The sequence below is a fragment of the Mobula hypostoma genome, chromosome 24 (genome assembly GCF_963921235.1).
Source record: "Mobula hypostoma chromosome 24, sMobHyp1.1, whole genome shotgun sequence".
Classification (NCBI taxonomy): Eukaryota; Metazoa; Chordata; class Chondrichthyes; order Myliobatiformes; family Myliobatidae; genus Mobula; species Mobula hypostoma.
In genome coordinates, this window is record NC_086120.1 from 23,108,106 (window position 1) to 23,122,403 (window position 14,298).

The window sequence follows — 14,298 nt, forward strand, 5'->3', positions numbered from 1 at the left end:
AAAGGAATGACACTTGCTATCCTCCAGCGTTCTGATGCTACTCCAGTGGCCAGTGACAATGTAATCATCCTCTCTCTTAGCCTCAGCATGTTTCGGCACACTAGACTGCTCTAAGCTGACCTCACTTTCGTCAAGGTCCCTCTCATTGGTGAGAACTGAAGCCAAGTATTCGTTAAGGACCTCTCCCACCTCCTCCGACTCCAGGCACTGGTTTTCTATTTTATTCCCGATTGGTCCTACCCTATCTGTTAGAAATGTAGAAGCATAGAAATCTACAGTACATTACTGGCCCTTCAGCCCACAATGTTGTGCTGACCATGTAACCTACTCTAGCAGCTGCCTAGAATTTCCCTACCACATAGCCCTCTATTTTTCTAAGCTCCACGTACCTATCTAAGAGGCTCTTAAAAGACCCCATTATATCCGCCTCCACCACCGTCTCTGGCAGCGCATTCCACATACCCACTACTCTCTGTGTGAAAAACTTACTCCTGATATCCCCCTTGTACCTAATTCCAAGCACTTTAAAACTGTATCACCTCATGTAGGCCATTTCAGCCCTGGGAAAAAGCCTCTGACTATCCACACAATCAATTTCTCTCATCATCTTATACATCTCTATCAGGTCACCTCTCATCCTCCGTCGCTCCAAGGAGAAAAGGCCAAGTTCAGTCAACCTATTCTCATAAGGCATGCTCCCCAATCCAGGCAACATCCTTGTAAATCTCCTCTCCACCCTTTCTATGAATTCCACATCCTTCCTGTAGTGAGGTGACTAGAACTGAGCACAGTACTCCAAGGTGGGGTTGAACTAAGGTCTGTCATCTCCTGTTGTCATTTTCCTGTTCTTCAAGTACATCTAGAACACCTTTTCCTTAATCTTATTCACCAAGGTCTTCTCATGTGCCCTTCTAGCTCTCCTGTGCCCCTTCTTAAGCTCTTTCCTGGTTATCTTAGAACTCTCAAGAGCCCTGTCTAATCTTTGTTTCCTAAGCCTTAAATAAGCTTCTTTCTTCCTCTTGACTAAATGTTCCACCTCTCTTGTCAACTATAATTCCTTCACTCTACCACCCTTTCCATGCCTCAATGGGATAAACCTATCCAGAACCCCATGCAAGTTCTCTCCAAAACAATTGAATTATTTCAGTTGTATATTTCCCTGTTCCCAATTTACACTCCCAAGTTCCTGCCCAACACCACCATAATTAGCCCTCCGCAAATTGAATACTTTCCCATACCGTCCTCTCCTATTTTACGTAAGGCTATGCTAAGCTCAGGGAGTTGTGGTTGCTCCCTGATGGAGGAAAGGCATTGTCATATCTAAAGTTATTTCACTTACTTTAACACTGGCCTAGTGATATCTTTTCCAGTTTGTGGGTGTTAAGCAGATTCCAAAGAAAGGCACATTGACTCATACAGAGGCAGTAGAGCAAGTTGGAGATGACATCTTCTGGACTGATCTTGCCGAGGTGCTGTCTACTGCTAATCCCGTAGTAATGTGCAAGGAAGGGTAAACTGGCCAGCAATTCTTCGATGGGAGAAGATCAGAGTGGGTTAGGGTTTGGAGTGTTCACTGGTTCCTGCTGAGAGATATGGATGTTGCAAAGAGAAAAGGCAAAGTGTATTAGAGTAGAAGATAAGGAAGTAGCTGAGAACTCTAATAAAAGTGATATAGATATATGTATGGGAATAGTGATTAAAGGGAATGGGGTCAATCATAACATGGATGAATCACAAAGATTTGTGTTTATTTTTCAGCTGTACGGACCAAAGAATAATTCATCTTGCCTTTGCCACCGTGGCTTGGTGGCTGGTAGCAATTTCTTGCTGGCTAAGTGATCGCTTACTCTGTGCTTTCTGGAGACAGATTAACTTTTACTACCTCCATAGCTTCTGGTAAAAAAAAGTTTCAAAATATTTTAGCACATTTTTTATTGTTTGTGATTTCAGATTTTTCTCATATCAATGATTTTCATGGGTGATATCGATCCTATTTCTTAAGGTGCACTAGTTTAATCTCCTATATGATTCTGAAGCTTCTAGACACAAGCAAGAGAAAATCTGCAGTTGTTGGAAATCTGAGCAATGCACACAAAATGCTGGAGGAACTCAGCAAGCCAGGCAGCATCTATGGAAAAAAAGTACAGTTGATGTTTCGGACTGAAACCCTCCGCTAGTCCTGCCAAGGGTTTCGGCCCGAAATGTCGACTTTTCTCATGTCCTAGATGCTGCCTGGCCTGCTGAGTTCCTCCAGCATTTTGTATGTGTGGCCCTAAACCTTCTGGACTCAAGTGATCATCTTCAATACCATCATTGTCTAGGTCAGCTGTTGTCATGTTCTTACAATAACAAACTGGAAAATCTTTCTACTAATCTACTTTGAAATTAGTGGATGTCTGACTGATTCAGTAGGATATCATGACATCAAACTTGGCTTTATACTTCGATGATTGTACTGAGGGGTTCAAAGTGAAGCCGCTGATGGTATATTAGTACTAATATGATTGTTAAGCACCATTACATGAGTGAGAGGCCTTAGTGGGACATATTTGACAAATGTACTGGAATTCTTGGATGATGTGACATTATGTAGGTGAGGAGAAAAGCAAGTGGATGTGTCTGACTTGGATTTTCAGAATATTTTCAATAAGTCTCGTATGGAAAGTTGGCCAACAAAGTCAGCACACATGGAATTGGAGGTAATGTACTGACATGGATGGAGAATTGCTTTTGGGATAGATTAAAAGCAAGCATAAACAATCTTTCTCAGATTGGCAGTCTGTTTACATCCCCAATTATTCAGCAAATTTCCTGAGGGGACCAAATGTCACATTTCTAGGTGTGCTAATGTAACAAAACTAGATGAGTTTGTGAGTGAGGAGGAGGAGGGTGCTAAGGCCTCAAGGGGAATTGGGCAAGCTGAGTGAACAGGCAGTTACCATAAATTGTGCGTCAATGTAAAAGTTATGTACAGTGATACACAGAACAGAAAAAGAGATTGTTTTTGTGTCAAAGCCAGGTTCTCCTGGTGCCCACCCTTTTCAATTCCACTTTCCATTCCCACACTGGCATGTCTGGACTTAATTAACTGAAAATGCAATTTATTACCATATTGGCAAAGTGGAATGGAATATCATCCTGAGTATCTGTACAGCTGTAGCTCATGGCTGGGGAGTTAAAAACCTGTACCTTGCAGATTTAAGCCCAGTAACTACAAGCTTGTGAGCGTAACATACCAAAGCTATTGCAGAGAGATGAGCTGGATTGCTCTTGGATAGATCAGGCATGGGCACGATGAGCCTGATAGCCCCTTTTCTGCTGTAAGTTTTCTGTGAATTGTTTTATTCATTTTCACTTTCAGAACTTTAATTTTTCAGACAGATCAACCATTTGTTCCGGTACTATCAACAATTTAGCTTGAGAATAACAAACCTACCTGCAGACGACCTTTGACTTTGTGAATTGAATTAGGCTTTCACACAGAGGAGCTAGGCCTTGAATTGTCGTAGTTTATTAATCTGATTTATTTATTGCGATACAGACTTCCGGCCCTTCAAGCAATGCCATCCAGCAATCACAGATTTAATCCTAGCCTAATCACAGGACAATTTACAGTGCTGAATTAACCTACCAACATATATGTTTTAGGACTGTGGGAGCAACCAGAGCACCTGGAGGAAACCCACACGGTCACAGAGAGAACGTACAAACTCCTTATAGGCAACAGCAGGATTCCTGACTATGAATCTCACTCATAGTCAGGAATTACTGGGAGACCCTTTTAAATTTAACAACCAAGCCTTCCTCATGGTATTGGTGTTATCAAAAGTACGATACACAGAGATTCAGTGAGAGCAAATAGAATTTAAAAATAACTTACCATGTTTCAAGGGTTGAATTTGTGACGATAGTTAGTGCAGGAACACTATGTCTGACGTTTCAAATTCTGGAAACAAATCCGATGGCACAGAAGAACTATTCTAATGGCAAGATGACACAACCGTGGCTGACAAGAAGTCAAAGCCAACATAAAAGCTAAAGAGAGGGCATATAATAGAGCAAAAATTAGTGGGAAGTTAGAGGATTGGGAAGATTTAAAAACCAACAGAAGGCAACTACAAAAGTCACTAAGAAGGAAATGATGGAATACGAAAGTAATCTCGACGATAATATTAAAGAGGATACCAAAAGTTTCTTCAGATACATAAAGTATAAAAGAGAGGGGAGGAGGACAAGGAAATTGTGGACAAATTGAATAAGTATTTTGCATCAGTCTTTACTGTGGAAGACACTAGCAGTATGGTGGAAGTTCGAGAGTGTAAGGGGTCAGAAGTGTGTGAAGTTGCCATGACTAGAGAGAAGGTCTTGGGAACTTGAAAGATCTGAAGGTAGATAAGTCACCTGGACCAGATGGTGTACACCCCAGGGTTCTGAAAGAGGTGGCTGAAGAGATTGTGGAGGCATTAGTAATGATCTTTCAAGAATCACTAGATTCTGGAATGGTTCAGGGAGACAGGAAAATTACAAATGTTACTCTTCAAGAAGGAAGAGAGATAGAAGAAAGGAAATTATAGGCTATTTAGTTTGACCTCATTGGTTGGTAAGATGTTGGAGTTGATTATTAATGATGTGGTTTTGGGGTACTTAGAGGCACATGATAAAATAGGCCATAGTCAGCGTGGTTTCCTCAAGGGAAATTCTTGCCTGACAAATCTGTAGGAATTATTTGAAGAAATAACATGCAGGGGAGACAAAGGAGAATTGGTGGATATTGTGTACTTGGATTTTCTGAAGGCCTTTAACAAGGTGCCACACATGAGGCTATTTAACAAGTTAAGAGAACATGATATGACAGGAAAGATACTAGCACGAATAAGGCATTGGCTGATTGGCAGGAGGCAAAGCGTGGGAATAAAGCAAGCCTTTTCTGGTTGGCTGTTGGTGACTAGTGGTGTTACACAGGGGTCTGTGTTGAGACCAATCCTTTTTACGTTATATTTCAATGATTTGGATGATGGAATTGAAGGCTTTGTTGCAAAGTTTGCGGATGATACGACAATAGGTGGAGGGGCAGGTAGTTTTGAGGAAGTAGAGAGGCTACAGAAGGACTTAGCCAGATTAGGAGAATGGGTAAATGCGTGGCAGATGGAATATGGTGTAGGGAAGTGTATGGTCATGCACTTTGGTGTTGCTTGTAAGGTGGGTGGTGGGAATGCTGATGCTTTATGCTAGAATAAGAAAGGGGAGGGGGGAGGGTTGATGCTATTTTCTGCTGCTTGTGCATGGGAGGGGCAGGGGGCTTTGGGGTTCATACATTTTTTCCTGTCATTCATTCTTTGGGGGTTTTTCCTCTGTTTCGAGGATGTCTGTGAAGAGTAAGAATTTCGGATTGTATACTGTATACATTCTCTGATATTAAATGGAACCACTTAACCATTGAATGAAATAAAAAAGGTACTCTATGTTCTATATGGAGAGGCGGAAAGGGACTTGGGAGTCCTTGTGCAGGATTCCCTAAAGGTTAAGTTGCAGGTTGAGTCAGTGGTGAGGTAGGCAAATGCAATGTTAGCATTCATTTTGAGAGGACTAGAATACAAAAGCAAGGATGTAATATTGAGACTTTATAAGGCACTGGTGAGGCCTCTCGGAGTATTGTGAGCAGTTTTGGGCCCCTTATCTTACAAAGGATGTGTTGACACTGGACAGCATTCCAAGGAGGTTCACAAAAATAATTTCAGGATTGAACAACTTGTCATATGAAGAGTGTTTGATGGCTCTGTGCCTGTATTCATTATAATTCAGAAGAATGAGGGGTGACCTCATTGAAACCTATTGAATGTTGAAAGGCCTTAATAGAGTGAATGTGGAGAGGATGTTTCCTATGTTGAGAGAGTCTAAGACCAGAGGACTCAGTCTCAGAACAGAGGGGTATCCTTTGAATGGGGATGAGGAGGAAACTCTTTGGCCAGAGAATAGTGTATCTGTGGAATTCAGCTGTGGAAGCCAAGTCTTTATGTATATTTAAGGCAGAGTTTGGTAGATTCATGGTTGGTCAGGGCATTGACTGATACGGAGAGAAGGCAGGAGATTGGGGCTGAAAGGGAAAATATATCAGCCATGATGAAAGGGCGGAAAAGACTTGATGGGCCAAATGGCCTCATTCTACTCCTATATTTCATGGTCTCATGGTCTTACTTCAAGGGGAAGAGCTAACCTTCTTAATAATTTACTTTTTTCATTGTTATTTTACTTGTTTGACATTTGATAAATACTGTATGCCACATAATTCTAGTCTAAGTCACAGTATAATAGAGTTAACATATGAAGAGTGTTTGATGGCTTTGAGCCTGTACTCTCTGGATTTTAATGGAATGAAGGGAGATCTCATTGAAACCTATCAAATATTGAAAGGCCTTTATAGAGTGGATGTGGAGAGGATGTTTCCTGTAGTGAAGGCGTCTACAAGCAGAGGGCACATCCTCAGAATAGAAGAGTGTCCCTTTAGAACAGCGATGAAGAGGATCAAAGTACATATATGTCACCACATACAACCCTGAGATTCATTTTCCTGCGGGCATGCTCAGCAAATCTATAGAATAGTGACTATAACAGGATCAACGAAAGATCAACTAGAGTGCCAGTCTTCAGCCAGAGACTGATGAATCTGTGAAATTCATTGCCACAGATGACTGTGAAGGCAAAGGACATTGGGTATATTTAAAGCAGAGGATGATAGGTTCTTGATTAATAAAGATGTCAGAGGCTACAGGGAGAAGGCAGGAGAATGGGGCAGAGAGGGAAAATAAATCAGCCAAGATCGGATGGCAGAGCAGGGCTGAATTTCTAATTCTGCTCCTATGTCCTATGGCCTAATGGGGTGTCGATGGTTATTTGTCTAAGGTCTACTAGAAAATTCTGAGACAAACTGAGGTAAGAAGAATGTGATTTCCATCGGCCTTTGAGGCCTTACATTTACGAGCTTTAGACACAAAGTTCTTACACTGCTTCATGCAGGAGGTAGGCAATGGACGAAAATGAAAAGACCACAACAAGTGAAAAACCCAGCTCTTTTGAGTGAAAACATGATCAATTATTAATTTTCAATTCTTATAGGGACAGTCAGTTGCTCTAAATTTAAGTAAAAGTTTCAGCATAAACTTACTCTTTCCTAGGTCATAATAATTTTCCATTTTATTAATCTTTGTTAAAACTTATGACACTGAATTATTGTTCCAACCCAAGTATGACATTAAAATGTTAGTCGCCGGACCAGGTACTAAACAATACTAGTATACTGCTGCCCTCTGCAGGGATATTGTGCTTTGGCCACTGAGTGTGCGTTCGAGCTTTCTACAGCTTCGAGTTTCAGCTGTGCATTCAGAGATGCTGTCTGCATACTACTGCTGTAGCGCGTGGTTATTTGAGTTACTGTCGCCTTCCTGTCAGCTTGAACTAGTCTGGCCATTCTCCGCTGACCTCTCACATCAAAAAGGTGTTCTCATCCACAGAACTGCCGCTCTCTACATCACACTACTCTCTGTAAAACTCTAGAGACTGTTGTGCGTGAAAATCCCAGGAGATCAGCAGTTTCTGAGATACTCAAATTAACCCCGTCTGGCACCAACAATCGTTCCACTGTGAAAGCCTCTTAGATCGTATTTCTTCCCCATTCTGATACTTGGTCTGAACAACATCTCAGTGAGTCCTGACCATGTCTGCATGCATTTATGCATTGAGTTGCTGCCATATAACTGGCTGATTAGATATTTTCATTAGCAAGCAAGTGTACAGGTGTACCTAATGGAGTGGCCACTTGACCAAGTTAGCTTTATTAACCTATCTATGTGTCTTTAAGACAAATTACAAACTCTCTAGTTTATTGGTCTGCTTACATGGCTATGAAATGTTTGCACTGAATTTGCTCTTTGGTTTTAAGTGTGAAAGAAACCAAACTACTGTACATCAAAAAACCAAAGTGCTCCCAAAATTGCTACAAAGTTTATTTTATTCTTCTGTGCTTTCTTTTACAGGCACGTGCTGATTAATATGGCAGTTATCCATGGTGCAACGCTGTTTGCATATTTTGATGCATTTTATGAAATTCCAGAGACCAAACCAGAAGTGAAGTATTGGCCCGAAAACTGGCGATTCCTTGGTCTGCCATATCTTGCTATAACAACCAAGCATCCTTTCCAAAAAATCTTTTGACGGGGTTGTGCAAGGTTAAATCATGTTACACACATTATTATTCAATGCCTACATATATTAGCTATGAGGTTCTCATGTGGGAATGTTAATTATGGTCAAAGGAATGAGTCTAATGTGAAATGATTTATTTGTCACACTGTTAGTTATTACTATTAAGTGGGTAGAAATGTTGTCAAACTTTCATGTTTGAAGTACTTACTTCTGTTTCAATCATATCCAATTGATTATGATTTTATGAATTCTGGCTTCATAGGTGAAGTCGAGAAGCAATTCTAGCTTCATAGTTGAAGCCTAGAAGTTATTAAAATACCTTCTAACCCAATGTCAGTATAAAAGAAGATACAGGAAACACTCAGGAGATCAGGCAACACCTGTGGAAAAATAAATGGTTAATGTTTCAGACTGGGGACTTTTTCTCAGAATTGGGAAAAGTTAAGAGTGGTCCCAGGCAGAGAAGCTGATAAGGGAAGGGAAGAATTTAAAGGTGACGCCTGTGATTGGGTGCAAGGCCAGAGAGTTGAAGAGGCAAAAGGGATGATGTTGTGAGGGGACTTTGGATAAACTGTGATTGGTTCGCCACCCTCTGTGCTGTAAATAGAATACGCTGTGACTGACAACAGAAATGTCCTAGTATTAATTTTTGTCCTGCATCACTCTTCTTCTTAATATTTAATCTCTCCTGCCTTCCCTCCATCACTTTTCAGTACCCCCCGCCTTCCCCATTTCTGTGGACCTTTTTCCAGTTACGGAGTAAATTAGTGGCCCAAAATATCACTTCTGCTTCCCTCTCCATGAATGGTATCTACTGAGTGCTTCCAGCATCCACAGTATTTTTCTTTCCAGGTTAACTCTAGTCAATGTATAGCAAGGTTTATAAAAGAGAAAAGCTACTTCTGACAGAGTATTCCAGTTCGTAGGCAGCCATCCTTTGTGAGACTGCAGGAGGAATGAACTCCAAAAAATGTACTGTGAATTTCCACCCATGCTGAACCGAGAGAACCAAGCAAACTGAGGACAAAATCCAATAGAACTATTAATGAACACCTCCTCTAGAAATGATAAGAATGGTCATCTTTTTAAGTGTATCCACTTTAAAAAAAAGTTTGCTGTTACCAATGCTTATCACTCAATACAATGTAGAACTAATAAGTCAATTAGCAAGTCTAAATATTGAAATTCCACATTCAGTTGTGCAGCTCAGTTTATAATACAGAAAGTGGCAGATTTTAACGTTAAGTCTTAATGTTTCCCTTTTATTCTTTTATATTATTCTTCAAATTCTTATTCAATTACATTTTAAGTAATGTTGTCAATACCCACTCAGTTATTCAAACAATTTGCAAACTTTTAATTTTATAATAATTGTCATTGTGAAAAACCTTCATTTTATCTAATGATATACCAGAAAGAAACTTGATGAACTGGTATTGTTGCACAACTCTATGGTTGCTTGTTAAATTTGACTCCACACCCTATTACTCAGAATTCACTAGAGTAGAAAAACCTTCCATGATATACGCAAAAGTTGTCAAAACTCAATCCTGCTTTAATTGATCTCCAAGCCAGTTGATGACTTTTGTGTTTTTTTTACCAAACTGTATCCTTAAGACAAACAGAGAGGTGAATCTTGCTTTGAAACTGAAACTGGAGCATTGCAACAAGAATGTAATGTAGGATATGTAGAATTCCTTGGCCACTCGCAGAATACCAGTCAAAAACAATTCAGAAGATCAGAAATAATTGACTAACAGTTTGAATATGCAGTATTATATATTAACATTCATACACAGGCCAAGCTTACAACCAGAGTCATTATTTTTGACAATTAAATATATTAAATTCAAGAATTTGGTAGAGACCAAGGTAGAGTTTAATGAGACCAAGAGTACAGCAGAGTAATGCTTACGTTATTGAGTGAGCACCTAGACACATAAGTTCAAATTCCACAATGACAGCCGATGAATTTAAATTCAAGCAACTAAATAGATCTGGAATAAGCAGCTATGGTAAACATTAATCTTTCAGGCTGGTGTGAAACCCTTTCTTACTTACTAATATCCTTCAAAGAAAGAAATCCACTGCCCTTTTCAGTCTGGTAGGCTTTGCTCCTCCAGGCCCACAATAATATATTTAACTCCTAACTGCCCAGCTAACATTCAGTCAATATATCCAGGCCTTGCTGGTGAGGTCCATATTCTGTGAATGAGTACCTGTCAATATGAATGCAGAGGAAGGTTCTGAGCTCTATCCAATATCCTATCACTTCCAATGTAGGAAAGAAAAACACAACTGCTTCCTTCATTTGCAGCAAGAACCTTTCTGAAGAGTCTGCAGTTACAGATTCTAGGAGATTGTTTTCTGTGTAACACTGGGAATATGATCTTGCAGAAAGTGCTGCTCTTCATCACTACTGTTTAGGGACTGTAAAATTCTCAAGGATCAACTTTATTAACATTTACATGAATTAAGATTTGCTGTGGAGTGTTGGTCAGAGTGTGAAATGCAATAAAAAAACAACATTCCACAATTACGAAGAATTATATAAAAATAAGTTAGAAGTTAAAAGATAGATATAAAATAAAAAGTGCCAAAGTGCATAAATACCAGGATGTATTTACAATGTAAATAGCATTGTACAATTATTTTAAATTTCAAACCAGAACATTGAAATTCAAAAGCTATATGTTTTATCTAAACCAAGTGTGCAGCCTTCTGTCAGTATGAGAAGGTACATCATCTAGTGTTGGGAATTTAGTCTACACATACCAGTTTTGTTCAGGACTAATACTAATGCATGTTTTGGCTTTGCATCTTTTTCATTTCCTTTTGGAAGCTACTGGTGACTGGCCATCTGTGTTCATGTTGCTTCTTAATTGCTTTACAACTTTTAAGAGCCTTCTATAGGGACTACAAAAGCTTCTGATTCCAGTCTGTCTATTCCCTTTCTTCCTGGATCTCTTCCTTCTGTTTTCTTGCCTTTTAAATTCCCCATTCCAATTGACTTACGCAGATCTGCCTTCCTGGAGAGAATGAAAAGATGCTCTTTCCTCTGTCATAAAATCCATGAAAGAAAATCACTTTCTGGAAAGAACTGCCCTTTAAAAAGTTGTAGTCTCAAGCATACATGAAATATTTTGATGAAAGCCATACTAGCCTGGCTAGTTCATGTCTCCCAGTGTCTCTGATCAATCAGCTACAGAGGGCCATAAACCAACTCTATTGTTTATCTCATGGCTAACTTCACAAACAATTGGGCCCCATCAATCTGTCTCTTGGCCTGCTGTCAGTTTTATGACACATACAGTTCCTGTGTTGGCCACTTGTTGGTTCTCTCAAGTGTGATTTCCTGTACCTCACATTCTTTAGATCTCAGCTTCCTCAGACTATGCTATTAACTTTTTAGGGTTTCCTGGAATTCATTGCTAGGAGTTCCACAATTACGATATGTATCCCTCTGCAGAAGCTGTGACATTTTGGTATCTTAGCCATTCTCTCAGCCCCTATCACATTTAGTGCCTAATCTCTCAAGCCTTCCCTGACTGATTTTATTCTTCCTATTAATTTGCCTGGAAAACATAGTAGAGTTTTCTTTAGCATTATCTAAGCAGAATTTTTCCAATCTATAGTATTTCTTGTGCACCAAATGTTGGATTTCAGCTCAACATTAAACACCATGGTGTGGGATTGGATTGAACGGCGACGGTCAGAACAAAGGTGCAGGATTCTCACTGGAAACTCAGAAAGACCCAATATGAAGAGTGAACTTTGATCAATGGTGACACAATTGCATCATTATGTTTATAGTGCGAATAGTAAGAATTGACGGCTTTATAAATAAAAGTTTTATTTAAGGTCATACTTCATCTGGCTCGAGAGTTTTTCATTCTGCTTTTTGTAAAGACAGGGAGGTGATATGAAAGATTATGGCAGTGTGCATGTGAAGGGGTTACTCATATTATGTTATAGTTTAACTTGATACTGGGGGGAGTAAAAGTGCGCTTCCAGTTGAGGAAGATGTGCTGTTCAATGCGTTACCTCTTCACGTTGCATTTGCCCTCTTCACACCGTTACCGTTGGGTAGGAGGTACAGAAGCCTGAAGGCACACGCTCAGTGATTCAGGAACAGCTTCTTCCCCTCTGCCATCTGATTGCTAAACGAAAATTGAACCCGTGAACACTGCATGAAGGGTCTCGGTCCGAAAAGTCGACTGTTTACTCTTTTCCATAGTTGCTGCCTGTCCTGCTGAGTTCCTCCAGTGTTTTGTGTGTGTTGTTCGGATTTCCAGCATCTGCAGATTTTCTCTTGTTTGTGGTTGGACTGGACTACCTCACTACATTTTAATTCTGTTTTGCTTTGCTTTACTTACTTTAACATAACTATTTAATCGACTCTCTATACTGTATATATGTAATGTAGCTCAGCTTTTTTCTCTATATTTCATGACATATGCCAGTGATATTAAATCTGATGCTGATTCAATGATATTCAGTAAGGGCTGAACCTGTAACTTCTCCATATTTAAACATTTCCCATTGATGATGTTCAACAGTTCCTGTTATTTATTTACTGAGATACAGCACAGAATAGGTTCTTCCGGCCCTTCGAGCCACACTGCCCAGCAATCCCTCGATTTAACCCTAGCCTAATCATGGGACAATTTACAACGACCAATTAACCTACCGGCCGGTAGGTCTTTGGACTGTGGGAGGAAACCAGAGCACCCGGAGGAAACTCACATGGTCACGGGTAGAACATACAAACTCCTTACAGGCAGTGGCGGGAATTGAACCCAGATCTCCTGTACTGCAAAGCACCGTGTTAACCTCTGTGCTACCGTGCTGCCCCCTATATTTCTATCCTTCATATAATCTGAACATTTGTAACATTATAATTTGTCTGTTTACATTTAGAAAACCAGCATCGACATTTTTTTCTCCTCTAACAATGCAATTACCAATTACACAGGTCAATTGTCAAAAGCTCTATTACTTTTCAGTCACCTGCTTTCTCCATTAATTATCTCAAATAGTCTTCTGCCTTTAAGAACATACTTGAACTATTGTGTTCAGTTCTGGTTGCTTCATTGTAGGCAGGATGTGGAAGCTTTTGAGATGGTGCAAGGGAGAGTTATCAGGATACTGCCTGAACTAAAAGATAGGTCTTATGAAGATAGGTTGAGCGAGCTAGGGTTTTTATCTTTGGAATGAAGGAGGATGAGAGGTGACAATGATAAGAGGCATACATAGACTGGATGGTCAGGGCGGAAATGCCTCATGCAAAGGGACAGGGGTCAAAGTTTTAAGATGATCGGGAAAAAGTATAAAGGGAATGTCAGAGATGAGTTTTTTTTTACACAGAGAGTGATGTGGGTGCCAGGGGTGGTGGTAGAGGCAGATACATTAGGGACACATGCCAATGTGAGAAAGGCACATGGATGATAGAAAAATGGAGAGTTATATAGGACAGAAGGATTAGATTAATCTTAGAGTAGGTTCAAAGTTCAAAGTAAATTTATTATCAAAGTAATACATATATATCACCATATACAACCCTGAGATCCATTGAAGGTCGGCACAATATTGTGGGCTGAAGGGCCTGTACTGTGCTGTAATGTTCTATATGTGATATGTTCTTTATTGGTGTAGAAAACAGGTTGACTGAAAAACAATGATTCTATTTTGAAAATAAATATTTTTTAAAACAGTATTTTCTATTTTGTCTATAAATAAATTCCTACATTTGAGGCTCACAGATATAATCCTGTTTATATCCTCACAATTCTCCCTCCATAGATGTTAGTTGTTGTGTGGAACTCTATATTCCAAAACCTCCAGTCAATGTTTATCCCAATATTTAGGGTGTGGTCTCTTATCAAAGACTGACTCCAATCCTTGCAGTTCTCTGAAGTCAAACTAGATCTTTTCTCATGCTTTATATTAGCTCCCAGAAACTACCAGCTTCTACTTCTGTGACATTGTCCAGCCCTGTCCAATGAGCTGAACCTAAGCCCTCCACAAACTAGTGTAAGTACCATGGTCTTGTATTCCATGTCATTGTCAATAAAGGTAAGTATCCCATGTGCCATATTT

At 39.8% G+C, this 14,298-nt stretch overlaps 1 protein-coding gene across 1 annotated transcript in view; it reads left to right on the plus strand.

Annotated features, from left to right (window-relative positions):
- Positions 1–12,026, plus strand: part of acer1 (alkaline ceramidase 1) — a 31,520-nt gene extending 19,494 nt beyond the window's left edge. Inside the window, exons 6-7 of the mRNA XM_063032039.1 lie at positions 1,759–1,896; positions 8,031–12,026. Of these exons, the coding sequence (XP_062888109.1) occupies positions 1,759–1,896; positions 8,031–8,208 (316 nt within the window). The 3' untranslated portion in view covers positions 8,209–12,026. The remainder of the gene's footprint in view (positions 1–1,758; positions 1,897–8,030) is intronic.
- Positions 12,027–14,298: the final 2,272 nt, after the last annotated feature.